The sequence below is a fragment of the Centropristis striata genome, chromosome 4, assembly GCF_030273125.1.
Source record: "Centropristis striata isolate RG_2023a ecotype Rhode Island chromosome 4, C.striata_1.0, whole genome shotgun sequence".
Lineage (NCBI taxonomy): Eukaryota > Metazoa > Chordata > Actinopteri > Perciformes > Serranidae > Centropristis > Centropristis striata.
The window spans coordinates 37654535-37671727 of NC_081520.1; the positions used below are offsets into that span (position 1 = coordinate 37654535).

At 36.9% G+C, this 17193-nt stretch overlaps 1 protein-coding gene across 2 annotated transcripts; it reads right to left on the reverse strand.

Moving 5' to 3' along the window:
• Positions 1-2599: 2599 nt before the first annotated feature.
• LOC131970562 (elastin-like) lies at positions 2600-17187 on the reverse strand. Of its 2 annotated transcripts, XM_059331990.1 has the most exons (11): positions 16700-17187; positions 16468-16515; positions 15130-15198; positions 14959-15045; positions 13923-13976; positions 13179-13262; positions 10648-10686; positions 10059-10115; positions 5807-5842; positions 4242-4331; positions 2600-4155 (listed from the first exon to the last, which is right to left on the reverse strand). In XM_059331990.1, the coding sequence occupies exons 1-11, from the start codon at positions 16764-16766 to the stop codon at positions 4109-4111; spliced, it is 678 nt and encodes a 225-aa protein (XP_059187973.1). In that variant the 5' UTR covers positions 16767-17187; the 3' UTR covers positions 2600-4108. The 2 variants fall into 2 exon arrangements, with proteins under 2 accessions (XP_059187973.1, XP_059187972.1); XM_059331989.1 differs by having other exon boundaries at positions 16468-17187.
• Positions 17188-17193: the final 6 nt, after the last annotated feature.

Genomic DNA, 17193 nt, shown 5'->3' on the forward strand with positions numbered 1-17193 from the left:
CGGTGCAGTAAACACCACGGTGCACTGAAAAAAAAAAGATTTTTTTGGCCCTGCAATTATTATTTCAATCATCTATATAAATTCTACAAAGAAATACGAATTCAGTGCTTTTACTTTAAAATAGCAGTTTTTCATGTAGTGCATTACTGACTGACTGATTGTTTGTTATTATGTGTCCTCAGTTTTGTATGTAAATTCAATCATTAATTAATTAGTAATATTCACTAAACCAGTTCATTGGCTTAATTAGTTGATATTTCCAAGTAAAATGTAATTAAGTGACATCAGTGAATCTGTAATTTACTTGTGTATTTTCATTTTTTTTTTTAAGTGGTTCTATTAAATACATATTACTTAGAAACAGCCTGAGTAAAGATTACAAACACTTTCTGTGTGGAAAAACTTGCCTAGCTTTTTTTAAAGTAAATGTCACTCCAATTTTTTTCAGTGTGGGCTCGACAAATACAAGATAAGTACATGATAATTTAGCCCCCATAATTTACAGATGTTTAAACATTCAAGCTACAAAAGGCAACATCCCTTTTGAGATAAATATAAATGTGCTCACAGCTATAAAACCACAAAAAAAAAAAACATTTTTACCCATTGAGTCTGTGAAGCTTTTAAGAGAATGAAAAATATATATTTTTAAAAAAAATTGTATGGAAGCCAATTTCTGCCAATGTGGTTAAAACAAAAATATCCCACTAAGTCATTGTAATGAGACATTCAATTTTTATTTTTTTTAACAGATACTCAAGTCATTATTTTTTTGTGTGTTTTGTGATACTAAACTAATTATTTTTTAAGATACTCAGTCATCATTTTGAGAAGGTTTTTCATTTTTTGATGCATAACTCATCATTATTTTTGAAATACTAAGTCATTTTTTTTATTTAAGTAATAATATTGACATACAAACTTAATATTTTTCTTTCTTTTTTTCATCACAAGGCTAAGATACAAGGCTAAGATATAATCTTTTCTCCAACTGGTTAAAATATGTTTCCATACAATAAATGTCAAAGAGAAGGAAATAAAAGCAGTTAATATGTACTTTAAGTGGTAAAATATGTTGAAATTTTAGCTGAGGTGCTTTATTTGAGACACAGCAAAGTGCAAATTAATAAATACATGTTGTAAAAAGCTATTTTATCAGGTGGGAAACTATTGCACTAGAGTGATCTTTCAGTTAATGAGGAAATAATGGTAAAAATGTGTGTGATAGCTGATAGCATAATATAATCTACATGAATCACACATAAGGAGAGGTTGTTAGAGATTTTAGTCTTTTAACTGTTTGAAAATGCCCCTAATATATTGTAGGTGTAAAAAGTTAAATCTTTCAGAGCGAGGCAGGTGAGCTGAACATGTAAAACTGTGAGACTGTCAACAGACAAGTGCACAATTCAACAAATATGGAGTAATAAGTACAACATTTAGAGATGAATGCATCTTTACTTAGATTTAAATTTCGCTTTTCTTTCAAGAAAATGACTTTTGATGCAGCACAGTAACAGGACAGTCCCAAAACTTTGTCTCTATTGTTATTGTTGCTTTCCTGCTGAAATACAAGACACATATTTCAGCGTTAAGCTGCAGTTTCATAGTGACACTGTAGTGTTTCTGAAGTGGACAGCATGCTAGAACAACAGTGTAAGCTTCTTCTACAGGATCACGGGTCAGTGGTTCTCCCAGGAGAACTTCGGCTACATGAGTTCATTATTTCCAGCTGGCACAACAAGCGCAGAGCGAAGCAAACTGTCTCCCGTTAATCTGTTTGTTGGCGTTACAGTGAAGAGCTCTGCCATCTCGTTTACATATCAGAATTTTAACCCATAAGAACCCAGACCCAGTTATCCTTAAAGGATGTGTTCTATAAGTGGACCACATAGAACACATTTCTGATGTTTAAAAAAAAAATTCTACCCCTTAAATGTCAAAGATCTGTGATGTGACATAAACGTTACAATGGTATTTATGTTTCTGATATTTCTTGTTTTAAAATAGAAAGAAACTAGACCCATTTTTTGCTTACAGAGACACAAATTTACCTTTTTCTTTTGCATCTTCATAACATATATCAAAATTGTGACTTTAATTTGTGCAAGAAATATGGTCAGAACAAGTTAAATGCAATACAGGACATCCATTTGACGGATTAGAATTGTTAAATGGGTTTAAAGTTAGCCTAATAACAAAAAATAAGCTTTTAAGCTTTTTTTTACTATTTCACATTTCTGTTTCCAGTCACAGCCACATTTTGGAGAAGTCACTTCTTGCCACAGTCACATGACCACCACACCAGGGTGTTGAATATACGTCACTTAGGGATTTAATGAGTTAATGTGAAGCATAAAGCTGAATATGGGAGATTCTAGAACGTTTGTTACACGGGTGTCACCATGGGTTCTTACGGGTTAAAATACACTTCTGCCCCCTCTTTGAGAGGGGGAAGAGATGTAATAAGACTTGAACCTGAGATTTTATCGCCGTGTGGTATGTGGCTGATCTACAGGGACACCCTGGCCCAGGTGGTTCCCATCAGCTCACAGCACGCTGGAATGCTCTCACACAGGAAAGAAAAACAGAAGACAAGATCTTTTAACACATTTTATTTTGTTATTTAATGAAGCAAATGAAATGCTGGATTCTGGAGAACAAGTCACATGTGTGTCGTGGAAATATAAAAAGTGCAAAACCACACTGTTCCTCCTTATAAAAACAGCTTTAAATAAAGATGAAGAGTATCCCACGGCACATAAGACAAGGTCTGACCCAGCGAGGCTCAAAGACAGTTCTCTCACAGCACCGAATGAAGGAACCGAAGCCTGCGGATGTCAAATTAGTACAGTACACACTTACAGAAAGAGATGGAGTCACTTGGCAACAGCGCTCATGGACCTTTGGTCAGTAAGCCTTTTTTTTTTTTTGGTTAAAAAGCAGCTCAAGTAAATGAAGAACAACGGGAGCTTCTGTCTCACATCAACACTTCGACTCTTCCATTAAACAAAGTCTTATTCTGTAGTACAATTCTAAACAGTGAATAAATGCGTTTTATGTTCACACAGTCCTGATAACAATAAAGCTATGAGTCAAAGCATGGTGCAAAAAAAAGAAACTTGAATAATCATGTAATGACAAGTTACATAAATGTAAATAACTGCTGCGATGAGACTAAACATTAGAAGCAGACTAAAGCGATCTAATCCAGACACGTAATCAAACATTCACACATACATAATGTACATGTTTCTGATTTTTATCTGCTTGGAACTAAAAGGCAACGCTGCTCTCCCCATGGTTTTTTAAAAGCATCCTGTAATGGATCAGACACTTTTTGATTGTCTTTGCTCAGAGCACAAACTGCTCTTCATATATCACAAGTTTGGCAACATTAAAAATGCTGAGAAAACTGAACTGCATAGCAACTAGAATCAGCAAAGTTACAGAGAGCAGATGGGTTGGCCGGAGCCCCAATTCCCGCTGCTTTATACCCAGCAGGCCTAAAAATAGCAGCAGAGAAGACAGGGAGCCAGAGACGACGCAGAGATTGGCCAGATTTCATCAGTTTTTGGACGAGCCTCGGCCAACCCAACCCCTCTGACCTGACGTGTCAGAGAGATGACAAGCTCTGCACAGCGAGGTGAGGCCGTAACACTCACTTCACCTTTCTTTAGGATTAAAACCAAAAGAGAAATCATTCATAGGTCACATTGGCAGCCTGTGGTTCAGTCAGTCTTTCACACAACAGTACACTAAACACACACACACACACACACACACACACAATTATGCACGAAAACAACACACGGTTACACAATCACACTCTTTGTATTCTAAGTAGGCTAGTGCGGTTACGGGGAGTTAAAGCTGATTAACTTGACCACGTTAGTGATTAAAAGCACGATCAATAACATTCATCACACCAGAGTGTGGATAAAATTCTGGGTCGGTGGGTTTGTATAAAACAGACGTTTAAGTCAAGTAAAAACAAAACAAAAAAAACATCACAAATCTTTTTCTCTAATGGGGTTTGTTTGGATATAAAATGTACATTCTCGATCATGCAGTAGCACCATGGTTGATGAGGTCACAATGGTGAGCTCTACTTCCTCCTCCCACAGTATTTGCCCTGGCATCCTGCAACTCCACCTGCAGCACACACCATCAGAAACACAGCTCAGTCTCAGTTCAGATCATACACATATCTGTGCTGCATATGTTGTCTGGTGTTTTACCTCTGTAGACTCCTCCTGCTCCTCCTGCTCCTCCTGTTCCTCCTGCACCACCAAGGAAGCCCTGCAGTGGACCGTACTTTGCTGCTTTGGCTGCAAAACAACAGAAAAGAACAAATAAGTTGACATTTTATTTAAAGAGGACTTATTTTGCTCATTTTCAAATTCATACTTGTGTTTTGGGTTTCCACTTGAATGTGTTTAAATGCTTTACATGCTATTTCTCATACTGTTGCTGTTTTAGTGCCTGTCTCTTTAACCCCTCCTCCCAAAGAGGCCCAGTCTGCTCTGATTGGTCAGTGTATCTTGGTCTTCTTGGCGTCTCTGCATCGTCAGCCAGGGAATAACTGTAACTGCTCTGTTGCAGCACTTTCAGCGTATATATAGAGTTGTGACATCACAACCTTACAGAAGTCCTGACTAGACCCGACTGGATTTTCAAGGGCCGATATCGATGTTAGGGAGTGAGAAATTCTGATATATATATATATCAGGAGATATAGTTTGTATACATGTAACATTACCCTCATACTACCCTTATTTATGTTATACATTTTTATAATTGTAAAATTATACATTTTTAACCTTTTTAAGTATTTTATTTTATATATTACAGTTTGTAAAGTGTCTGTTTATTTAGAAAAGCACTTATAAGTATGATAGTATCTTATTATTATTATTATTATTATTATTAAAACATATAGGTAGAATAGATTCATTAGTTTGTTCATTTTGCTGTTTTATGTTTCAAAATGCAAATGTTACTTTACCACCAGATTGTAAATTGTGCTGCTGTATATGATGACACCATTTCTATTTACCCCAGCATCTTTTTCTGCAAAATACTAAAAGTTTGCATATTTGGCAACATTTATTCTGATAGCAATGTATCAGGTTTTAGTCCTGACAGCTCTCGAATCAAGAGAGAAATAGCATCATGTTCTCACAGACTTCATTACAATCTGACTTCTAATGCAACCAGTGGAGCTGCCCCCTGCTGGCCATTAGAAAGAATGCAGGTTCAAGGCAGTTCTTCAGTGGCTTCACTTCTCAGGGGCCTTCTGTAGGTTATGTCCCCTTCTTTAAAACATCTATTGTTATTATTTGTAATGAAATCCTGTGTAGGATCCATCCACCCATGTCTTTGAACTGTAAGAGAAAGCTGGTGCAACCTTAAAAAAGAAAATTGAATTCATCCACACAGCTGAACTCACAAGCTGCCGATAACTGTAATCAAACCTCAAACTGCAGTAATCTAAGAAACCAGACGTGCTTTCCTTGAAATAATCCCACCAGCCGTAATCTCAGATGTTCAGGAAAATCCAGATAATCATCAGTTAAACATCCGGGTTGTGCCGTACCATCTGCACCGACGAGCACACACAGTACCGCTCTACCTTTTTCCAATCTCATCCGAATAATCTGACATGAGGCCAACGAGCAGAGAGAGAGAAACTGGAATATACAGCAGGTTGAGTTGCAGGGGACGCTTGTAGGACTTATTATCATTTCATAATGTTGTGTTCTTTGGGTGCATGGCGCGATGTGAGGAGGTGGGTGTGTGGTACCTTGTTGAGGAGTCAGTGGGGCTGGGACATATCCACCTAGACAACAATGGAGACAAGATGGTGACATTAGGTTGTTGCTAAGATGAAACCACGCTGGATCTGTCACAGTGGTTGGTATATTTGTCGTGAGAGGGTGTGCCGAGGAAAAACGGTTGACAATAGTAGATCACATGGGAGGCACTTAGATCTGCTGAGCTGTCTGATCCAGATCTCAGCGTATTAAAGAAGCCAGACTTTGTTTTCCTGTTTGTGTTTCTACACAGAAAAGTTAAAAGCTCTGCACAGGCTTGTGGTTTTGCCCATTTAAGCTGCTGAAATTTGAATAACCTGACCTCTGACACAGTCTAATTTTTCATGTATTTTGCAATTGGGAGGAAGATTGCAGTGAACATCAATATAATTTCTATTAGCTCCGCTGTCTTTATTCATCCAATTAATCTCCCTGTAATGAGGCGCTCAGAGGAAGAAAACGCAGGTCGTTATTATTCAAACACAATTTAATTCCCTTATGCAAAGTCAGCCTCCCATGTGTGATAACAAGTGGAGTGTTATTTATTAGAAATAAAATCATATTAAAAATGAAAAGCCTGTTTTGCTTGCATGATCTTAAAACATCAAGTGAATATGAATCATTTCAACAATACTTCTATGTAATCAGAAGATCAAAGTTAATCATTTCATCACAGGACTTTTCAAATTTAATCAGAGATTAATTAGGGTTGCAATTCCTCCACTGTTCATCAGCTAGTACAATGCTAATGATTCTTTTTTTTGGGAGATTATATGAAACCCATATAATAGAAAGGTGCAGAAGCTGGATTTGCATTGCTATAAGTGAGAGTGTCTGGCATAAAGAGAAGGGAGACGAGATAACTTGTTAAACGTGCAGGACTAAAGAGCCATAAACTAATATTTTTAACGTGATTTTCTCAATTGGTTGAAAATAATGTTGTTAAATTGTGAAGGTGAAATGTCCTGTCATTCTGCAGTAGCCCCCCTCTCCCTCTCTTTATGCTCTCAGCTCTAAAGGGAAGCGAGGGGGCAGTTTTTCTGTCCTTTCATCCATCCAGATGAGTTACCTGACTGTCGGCAGTTGGACATTAATCCGCCTCCTGATCAAGAAACGAGGATGAAAAGTTAAAGAATCGTCTATTCAAACTAGTGGTGTTGCGATAAATTAAATATTGATATCATGTTAACCCTTTATCAGGCAAAGAACTATATTTGGTAACTTCAGGTAATATTTTGAGAAAAAAGTTGCAAATTTACTAGATTAAAGTGGCAAATCTACAAGAAAAAAAGTCGCACATTTAAGAGATTTAAAGTGGCAAATCTGCGTGAAAAAAGTCTCAGATTTACGAGAAAAATGTGGGAAAAAAGCAACTTTTTTCTCCCAGATTCACCGCTTTAAATCTCATAAATCTACGCATTTTTTTCTCGTAGATTTGCCAATTTAATCTCGTAAACTTTTTTCTCAAAATATTATTTTCGTATGTTTTTTTCACACATTCTGGCAGTATGTAATATCCTCTAATATTCTTTAGGGTTGAAGTTTGGAATTTGCGAGTATTGCAATGAGTGCCCTATTAAGGGTTAAGAATACATATATAATAATGATGGGTGTCATCCTTCGATTAGACGTTAGATTTTGAGGTACAGATTCCGTTCAATTTTCGATCTAAACTTACACTGAAGGTGTTGCCATTGTTCAACGATCATGTCTTGATTCATAAAGGTCAGCAGATTGTTGGTTTTGTGCCCAATAACTAAATGTCATTCCCATTTTAAAAGTCTTCTTTAGAAAGATAAGCTACATGGTATCAAGTCTGCCATTATTTTCTGTAATATACCACACTGAGATCGTAAGTTGTTGAAATTTAAAGCCAACTTTGACCACTTTTTGATTCAGAATTGAAATCGTGACACCCCTAATAATAATAACACCTAGTAAATAATCCAGGATTTTCACTAAAAGTGTTATTGTTCTTTTTCTAGCGTTTTGTACAAAATTATTAGACCACCCTTTTTCTTCAATTTCTTGTTCATTTTAATGCCTGGTACGACTAAAGGTACAAATATAATGATAACAACAAAAATAGCTCATAAGAGTTTTATTTAAGAGCTGATATCTAGACATTTTCCATGTTTTTCTTAATAATGATTTTGGTTATTATCAAGAAAACCATGGAAAATGGCTAGATATCAGCTCTTAAATTTAAACATATTGCATCTACAGCTGTACTGTAAGCCAGTAAATACAGCCTGGAAATGCAGCCTCCACTTAAACATCAATTTATTTCCTTCATCAAATTATCCAGCAGGCTTCTCCTTCCTGACACTGCGTCCCACACAGAAACTTATCAGCATGTCAGTCAGTTTCCTGTACAGGAAGTGCAGTGGTGGTTCTACACAGGGGCCTCCAGGGGCCCCTGCCCCTGTGAAGAAGCCCTTGGCCCCTGCTGTGGCCCCTGTGTCAAATTAATAATAAAATGATCAATTTATAACAATGAACGACGGAACAATTCTTACCTATTTTTTGTTCAAACAATATGTCATTGTACACAAAAGGAACCCAGAATGTGTACATTGTATAATAGTTTAATTGTGCAATAAAAGCTAAATATAAAGATCATTCTCACTGTACTGCACTTTCAAAATAAAAAAAGTATTTGTGCACAAAAATGAGAAATGTCATTGTCGTACAAAAATAACTGTTAATGTTGATAAGTCTCATTGCTTCAATCAATGTAGTTATACCAAATATGAGAATTTTAGCTAAAATAAAGGTTTTGAATGCTTAAATATCATTTTTGACGATTTTTAATGTGCCCCTGTGACTAAACACTGGCCCCTCCTTGGCCCCCACAGTAAAATTGGTCTAGGACCGCCACTGAGGAAGTGCGATGCCATGGCATCTCCTGACCAACTGTTAATTTAAGCACTAGGCAGAACTTTTCTTTTTAAGTTGGGGGAACATTGTGTATTAGTGCCTCCTCTCCTTTCATACATACCCTGGCCATAACCATAACCATAGCCAGGAAGATTTGGCCTGTATCCCCCTGAATCGTGATGACAGAGAAAAGTAGCATTATTGTCCGGTTGGTCAACACAACTAATACAGTTTGTGTGGGGGGCTGCCTCCTCCAAGGAATGGCAATGAGTTAAAAATACTGACGAATCATGACAAAAATACAATTTTAGGAAGAAAACATTATCTTGAAAGGAGATTTAAGCAGTATTTATGCTTTATTGTTCCCCGATAACCAACAGCTGTGTCTAGTGTTGGTAGAGTTCACAAAAAAGATACATGTTAAATAAAATGTAGAAGCATTCTGACCTTGATAAGTTCCTGCTGTTGCTGTTGTTTTTGAGTTTGCTCAACTCTGAATTCAGATTTTTGTCAACTCAATTGTAAGTTGTCCTAACATATAATTTTACATTGTAATAACTTTTAATCCTTACTTCTGCTAACTTCTGCAATGTGCTGAATTGGCACGATTGTAACGCCGCTATGAAATGTCTGCTAATGTTGCGACCACAATTTTGAGGTAGCATTGATACGCTAATGGCTACTCTTGTCACTGTAACAAGCAGCGCCGCTAGCATCAGTTAGCCACTAGCATCAGTTAGCCGTTAGCATCAGTTAGCCGCTAGCATCAGTTAGCCGCTGGCTTTCGCTAATGACCGAATTTCACCGCTTTCCTGCATTTCACATCAAAGAAATAAGAGTTAGCTGAACTATTGTCTCTTGTTTTGAACCCCAACTTAAAGATATAAGTAACAACAACTCACAAACTTGTTTTTGAGCAGACAACTGGCTTCCTTTGTTGTGCTAACTTACATTATTGCCCTAAATATCAATAATTTATATTTCCAAGTTAAACCAACTTAAATCACTGTTTTAGGCCAAAAAATACAAGTTGGCTTTTTTGCAATGCACACACACACACACACACACACACACACACACACACACACTTCTTTCTTCTTCTTTCGCCTCCACCTCTGTAAGATAAATGACTCTATTCTGTCGTCTGTTGGGTCCTTTACACTGATTTATGACATGACCGATGGTCCTCAAAGGTCACTGCACACAACGATGTAACCACCAACACAAATAACGCTTGCTGTATAGTGTTTCTATCTGTCGCAGACTCATCAGCAGAGAAAATTCATCAACATCCTCATCAGTAAGTGAAAGTTTGAAACATTTACTTTGTGCACAGACACAGAAATGAAACAGCTGTAGTACCTGGGTAGTACTGTTGGGGGTAACCTCCTCCATAACCAGGAGCCACAGGAGCCGCACCTGTAAAATTAAAAAACAGTTACCATTAAGAGTCTTTAGTGAATGCAAACTGACAATATGAATGAAATCATATTAAACATCATCTGGTAAATTCTGAATAAAACGATGGAGTAACAAGTGAATATGACCCATTTCTCAAAAAGCCAATAATTATTCATCATTTGGCAAAGCCCTCTGTTGAAACTCTTCTGGCAGATGAGGAACGTTATTAAACCATCTGTGGAAGCATTTCACACAGACAAATATCTCTCAGGCCACAGGGAGAAGGATTAGGGCCGTGAGCCAGTACAGTATTTGTGGGGCGGAGAGAGGAGTCCGCACTGTCGGCTGCTGCTGCGTGATTACACTCATCCCTCACTGATGGCCAGAGGAGGAGGAGGAGGAGCAGAAGTTATACTATCAAGTGTTTTGGGAACAGCTGAAGTGAACTGTGGCCATATTAACATACTATTGTGTTTTTTTTCTTCCTCTTTAAAAGAAAAAAAGACAATACAAGAGGAAATGGAGAAGAAAAACATGCGTTGCTCCTCACCTGGCTGATATACACCGCCACCTCCGAGATTGCCATAGCCTGTTAAAATTAAAAGCACATCAACAAATCATAAAAATAATCGGTAACGCTTTATAATAAGGTCCTTAATAACCATTAGTTAACAAGTAATAAGGCATTGTTCTCGCTTTAGATCCGGTAGTTGCACAAAGCATAGTTAACTTATAGTTAACTTATAATAGATGAGCAATAAAGTATATTTTAATATCAATAAGCAAACAAAATAAGATTAATAAAGGCATGGCAAAGACATAATGGGTGGATCATGGGTGTTTCTAATGCTATTATGAACAATTATAAGATACTCATGAGGCTTTTATTAATGTTCTTAAGCATTTGCAAACTGTTAACAAGTTTCTTATTAGTGCTTATAAATCTCTTATAGCCTGCTATTAGCTGTATTATAATGCCATTATTAACACTTATATAAGCTTATAAACACACAATAATGTTAATAAGCATATTGTAAGGACTTACAAGGGCCTTATTACTTGTTAATTAATGGTTATTACAAGGACCTTAATATAAAGCGATACCAAATAATCATTAGTAGTCACACAAACACTTTTTGATGCACTGGATGCACTGCAAAGTACTCCAATAGACCCGTAAAATCACACAATGGCACTGAAGCCAAATGTTCTCTGGTGCGTTTAAATTTGACACTTGTGTTCAGGCAACAAAGTAGTACTTTATGTAGGCTGTGTGATGTAAATTACAACAATTACTTCTTTCAATACAGGACACAAACATGGGTCTCCTAGCTAAAAGTCCTGAGTTTGTTTATCAATCCACCACCCGGCCTCCTGCCTACGCAAAAAAATGTTTTCTTATTTTTATTCTACATTGGCTGACTTCTGCATTTACCCTGTCATAATTACTGCAGCCACTAGAGGTGCCATATAGATGCCAACAGTCTCCTATGTGACACTAGGGAACCTGACCAACTGCCTGTATGTGACAAGTTGGGCATGAGAATAGGTTGAATATAAAACATTTTTTGTCCTCATTATACTGTTAGCTAAGTTTTATATTCATAAATGCAAGGTTCTAAAAACCCAACTTGTTTTCTGTGCCTTCAAAAGAGAATTAGAACTGTAATTCTGTGCTCCAAATGTATCATAATTACTGAATCTGTTTGAGTATATATTTGTGAATGCATATCTATATACTTTTATTAATTTTTTACTGAATATTTTACATTCTTTATCAATCTTGGCTAAAACAACATGCACTGCAAACAAGCCAACTTTTTTGGCCTAAAACAGTGATTTAAGTTGGTAAAACTTGGAAATATAAATGATTGACATTTAGGGCAATAATGTAAGTTAGCACAACAAAGGAAGCCAGTTGTCTGCTCAAAAACAAGTTTGTGAGTTGTTGTTACTTATATCTTTAAGTTGGGGTTCAAAACAAGGGACAATAGTTCTGCTAACTCTTATTTCTTTGTTGTGAAATTCGGTCATTAGCGAAAGCTAGCGGCTAACTGATGCTAGCGGCTAACTGATGCTAGCGGCTAACAGATGCTAGCGGTGCTGCTTGTTACAGCTACAAGAGTAGCCATTAGCGTATCAATGCTAACTCAAAATTGTGGTCGCAACATTAGCTGACATTTCATAGCGACGTTACAATCATGCCACTTCAGCACATTGCAGAAGTTAGCAGAAGTAAGGATTAAAAGTTATTACAATGTAAAATTATAAGTTAGTACAAATTACAGTTGAGTTGACAAAAATCTAAATTCAGAGTTGAGCAAGCTCAAAAACAAAACTTAAAATATTTAGTTTAATTGTCCAACTTAAAATTTTATCGAAGTTTGTTGCCTTGAAATTTTGAGTTCACCCAACTTTTCTTTTTATTTTTGTAACTGTTTAAAACGTATGCCTTGTTCCATGTTTTGTGTTGTTTGTATAATATGAACTTCACGAAGAAAGATGACAGAATTTTTTTTTTTGTGCAGAGACAACGACATATTCTTTTGAATTAGTTTTTTGGTTTCTATAGCTGTTGTGGTTTCTCCCCCTTCAGTGACACAGTGACTGAAGTCACAGTTACAGCCTCATTCAAACCTCCTCTGGTAGAGTTTTGCTATTTCAGGGCAGGACTCTCTCTGGGGGTTTGTGTTATCTTCAAACACTGCACACAGTTTTACCAGCAGTAATCAGTGTTCATCAGGAAATGTTGTGTTGTTGATTCGCTCCATTTACAAATTCCTAACGGTAAAGTAACACCGCAGGGATTAGGACTGAATTCTGTAGAACTAGATTTTATACTGCCATCATTAAAACCAAACCCTTCAGTGAGCCCTGGAGTACAGAAGCATGTTTTCAAGCATGGAATTATTCTGTGGTTTCTCCACTTTTTAATTGAGGTTTTTCCTGTCTGTTCATATGCATCTTCATATTCAATGATTGCCAACATTTGCCCCACTCAAGAGCTTCTCCAGGGTGTAAGACTAAAGTACCTGACACATATTGTTTTGTGCTTGAACAGTAACAGGCCTGTTGCACTACCTGGTTTAGGTGGTTTAGCTCCAGTACCAGCTCCAGCTCCAGTTCCAGTAGCTCCCAGTCCAACTCCAGAGGGATACAACCCACCTGTTAAAGAGACAGAAGACTGGCTTAGACGTGATGATTAAGACTCTTACATGGTGCATCTACAGCTGTATTGTAAGCCAGTAAATACAGCCTGGAAATGCAGCCTCCACTTAAACATCAGTTGATTTCCTTCATCAAATTATCCAGCTGGCTTCTCCTTCCTGACACCGCGTCCCACACAGAAACTTATCAGCATGTCAGTCAGTTTCCTGTACAGGAAGTGCGATGCCATGGCATCTCCTGACCAACTGTCACTTTAAGCACTAGACAGAACTTTTCTTTTTAAGTTGGGGGAACATTGTGTATTAGTGCCTCCTCTCCTTTCATACATACCCTGGCCATTACCATAACCATAGCCAGGAAGAAATGGCCTGTATCCCCCTGAATCGTGATGACAGAGAAAAGTAGCATTATTGTCCGGTTGGTCAACACAACTCATACAGTTTGTGTGGGGGGCTGCCTCCTCCAAGGAATGGCAATGAGTTAAAAAATATTGACGAATCATGACAAAAATACAATTTTAGGAAGAAAACATTATCTTGAAAGGAGATTTAAGCAGTATTTATGCTTTATTGTTCCCCGATAACCAACAGCTGTGTCTAGTGTTGGTAGAGTTCACAAAAAAGATACATGTTAAATAAAATGTAGAAGCATTCTGACCTTGATAAGTTCCTGCTGACAGTGGGATTCCTCCTCCTCCTGCTCCACCAACACCTACAAAAAAGAACACAACTACATATAAGCCTTCACACACTAAAAGGTAAAAACATCTTCCCGAAATATGAACCCAGGTTTTTAGGCTGCAGGTTTTTTACTCTTGGCGGCAAAGAGATTTATTTCCCATTTCTTTTCATTTAGCTGGAGAAGGTTTTGGAAAACCCAGCCATTTGTTTCTGAAGGACAAAATAGTTTGATAACTGATGAATGTTGCCTTTACTTCACTGGTTTTAATGGGACATATGTACATGTGTGTTGTCTGCATTACAGTGGTATTGAATTTTGTCTTTATGTTTGATATATCCCAGTGGTAACATATAAATTCAGAACAACAAGGGTCCAAAGATGGAGCCTTGTGGAACACAGCAGGAGGAGACATCACCAACCATTACTGAGAAAGTTCTGTTTAATAAATATGACTTAAGCTAGTCCAAAGCAGCATCCTTCATGCCAACCTGCCCAATGAGTGGTTTGTTTAACCCTTTATCGGGCGAAGAACTATATTTGGTAACTTCAGTGGATATCAAAATGAGGTCCCCATGTCTCTCTGTTTGGTCCTAGAACCACATGGATTTCTTCCAGCTAATCAGCAAAAATCAGATTCTCAATATTTTTGAGAAAAAAGTTGCAGATTTAAGAGATTTAAAGTGGCAAATCTGCTTGGAAAAAAGTCACTGATTTATGAGGAAAAAGTGAAAAAAGCTACTTTTTTCTCGCAGATTCACCACTTTAAATCTAATAAATCTGTGCATTTTTTCTCTCGTAAATTTGCCACTTTAATCTCGTTAACTTTTTCCTCAAAATGTTACCCCCCTCCCCCGGGTCCGTAAGTTTTTTTTTTTTTACACATTCCACAGTCCACATTCTGGCAGTATCTAATATCCCACAATATTCTCTAGGGTTGAAATGTGGAATTTGCAAGTATTTCAATGACCCTATTAAGGGTTAAAGCACTAATACACTACGTCTACAAACAAACCTGGAGGTTTCAAGGGCTTCGATCCAGGCAGAGTGCCGGCTCCAGTTCCAACTCCAGTACCCACACCAGCACCAGCACCATAAGGAACTGAAGCACACATAGGATAGGAGTTGTAATTACTGCAATTTAAACTGAATTTGTAAAGGTTTATAAAGAATGAAGGGAACTTACTTCCATATCCACCATAGGGATATCCACCTGCGCCTGTTCCAACACCTGTTCCTGGGACAAGACCTCCTCCTGCACATATAGAGTAAAAGTGTGAAGATTTAACAGAAGATTCCACATTACAACTATATGTACCATTTCTTTACCATTTCTGTGCATTTTCTTGAAAGACAACACAAAAACAGTATATTCTTTCATTCAAGTATGAAATATTTAATGTCACTTTATCTTGATAGTGTCTAATGTTTTAATATTTGATGAACTCCATCCTGTCTGTTATTACAATTAGAATTCAGCATTTTTGTAGTTTACTTTATTGTCTAATGTAGAAACTCCAGCAGCCAACATAATGCCACTCTAATAGACAATAACGGAATTAACTAAATGATGAAATAAAGATGTGTAATTCTTTGTTAGTTTTCAAGAAGACTTTAAAGTCTAAAATGATCAAGGGTTACAATGAAATTTGATTTTTCAGTTTAAGGTATCATGTTTTTTTCTAACAATGTGAATTATTCAGTTAATGTAATGTATATAATGTATACATGTAGATGGTACAGGAGAGGCAAAAAAAAAACCTTGGGGCTTCAGCCTATTCCTTTTTCAGTTGCTGTCTGATGGATTCTTTAGTAAAAACATGATTTTATTTTGTTGTCTTTGTTCTTTTTTGTAACCGAAATAAAGCATTCATTCATTTATCTTGATATTTGACTGATTGAGTTGGACTAAATTAAATACAGGAAAAACAAATTGGGTTTGGTCTCAAGTCCATCACAGGTAAAATAGTGCAGAATAGTGAAAATACTTTGAAACTGCAAACGTGCAGCTGTATAAAACTGATGACTGGTCAGTCTATTGGAGGTATAATTGGGTAGACAAAGGCCTGATGCAGCTTTTTCTTTATTTACTGCTGGTTTTATCGATTCAAGGTGAGGCATGAACTGTCCAGACAGAATGTGCACAGGAATATAAATGCAGTGTGTCAAAAAGTGATCTAATGTAATGTAACATCATTATGCTGTTTTGTTTCTGAGGCATGAATATGAACTCATTTAACTTTAAATCTAGATGTATGAATCTGTGTAGATAAGTTGCATTTATGTCCTGATCAGGACCTTTAGAGAAAAATTAGGTTAACATTATGCATTATTAAACAGATCATCTTCAATCACACAGTGGTGCCCATATGAACAGGACAAGATGTAATGTCAATTTTGAGCAAGATTAACTTAATGTATTGCAGGGCTGCAAGCAGTAGAATCTGAAAAAATAGGCTATGTTGCAATATATAAGCTATGGTACAAAACAATTCAGATTAATTCTTTTTTTAGCCGTCTTTACCTGGAAAGAATGGTTTAGGCGGTTTTCCACCTGTGCCAACACCAACACCTGAAAAACAGCAGTGTTTGGTATCATTATAGTCATTGACTGCAGCAGACAAACAAGCACAGCTGTTGTTTCTGTCTTTGTCTCCACCATGTGGCCACATGGATGTATTGTATCCCATTAAAACAGCTTCAGGGCCAAAAAACACGAGGTTCTTAAAACAATAAAAGTAGAAATATTGGTCTACCTCCAGGTTGTTGGACTCCGGTCCCAACTAAAGGAGAGAAGAGACTAATACATGAACTATGTAACATTACATATTACAATATCTGTAAACTAATTAAAGGGATACTTTGGATTTTTCAAAGTGGGATTGTATGAGGTACTTATCCATAGTCAGTGTATTATCTACAGTAGATGGAGGTCAACACGCCACCAGTTTGGAAAAGCAGGCAGGAGGACTGGTATGGATGCTAAGCTATTTTATTATTATTATTATTATTATTATTATTATTATTTTGCTGTGAATAGAGGCTGGAGGCAGCAGAAAAACTGTCTTTTAGCCACCCATAAAATGAGAACCTGCTTTCAGGGAGTCTTGTTAAAGTTTACATGGGGGGAACTGAAGCAATTATAACCTTCTGGTCAACGATATTCAGTTCAGTGTTGGAAAGAGGCTGTCTGAAAGCAAGGTAAAGTGGTAAAAGTAGGGATTTTTCTTAGGTGGGCCTTTTTAAGCTA

Excerpts from the sequence above, each read along its gene's own strand:
- LOC131970562 (XM_059331989.1), bottom strand. The coding sequence starts at position 16,633 with ATGGGATACAATACATCCATGTGGCCACATGGTGGAGACAAAGACAGA. Across the intron at positions 13,263-13,922 it reads GTCAGCAGGAACTTATCAAG|GTGGGTTGTATCCCTCTGGA; the intron begins GTCAGAATGCTT and ends TCTCTTTAACAG. Across the intron at positions 5,843-10,058 it reads CCCCCAACAGTACTACCCAG|GTGGATATGTCCCAGCCCCA; the intron begins GTACTACAGCTG and ends ATTGTTGTCTAG.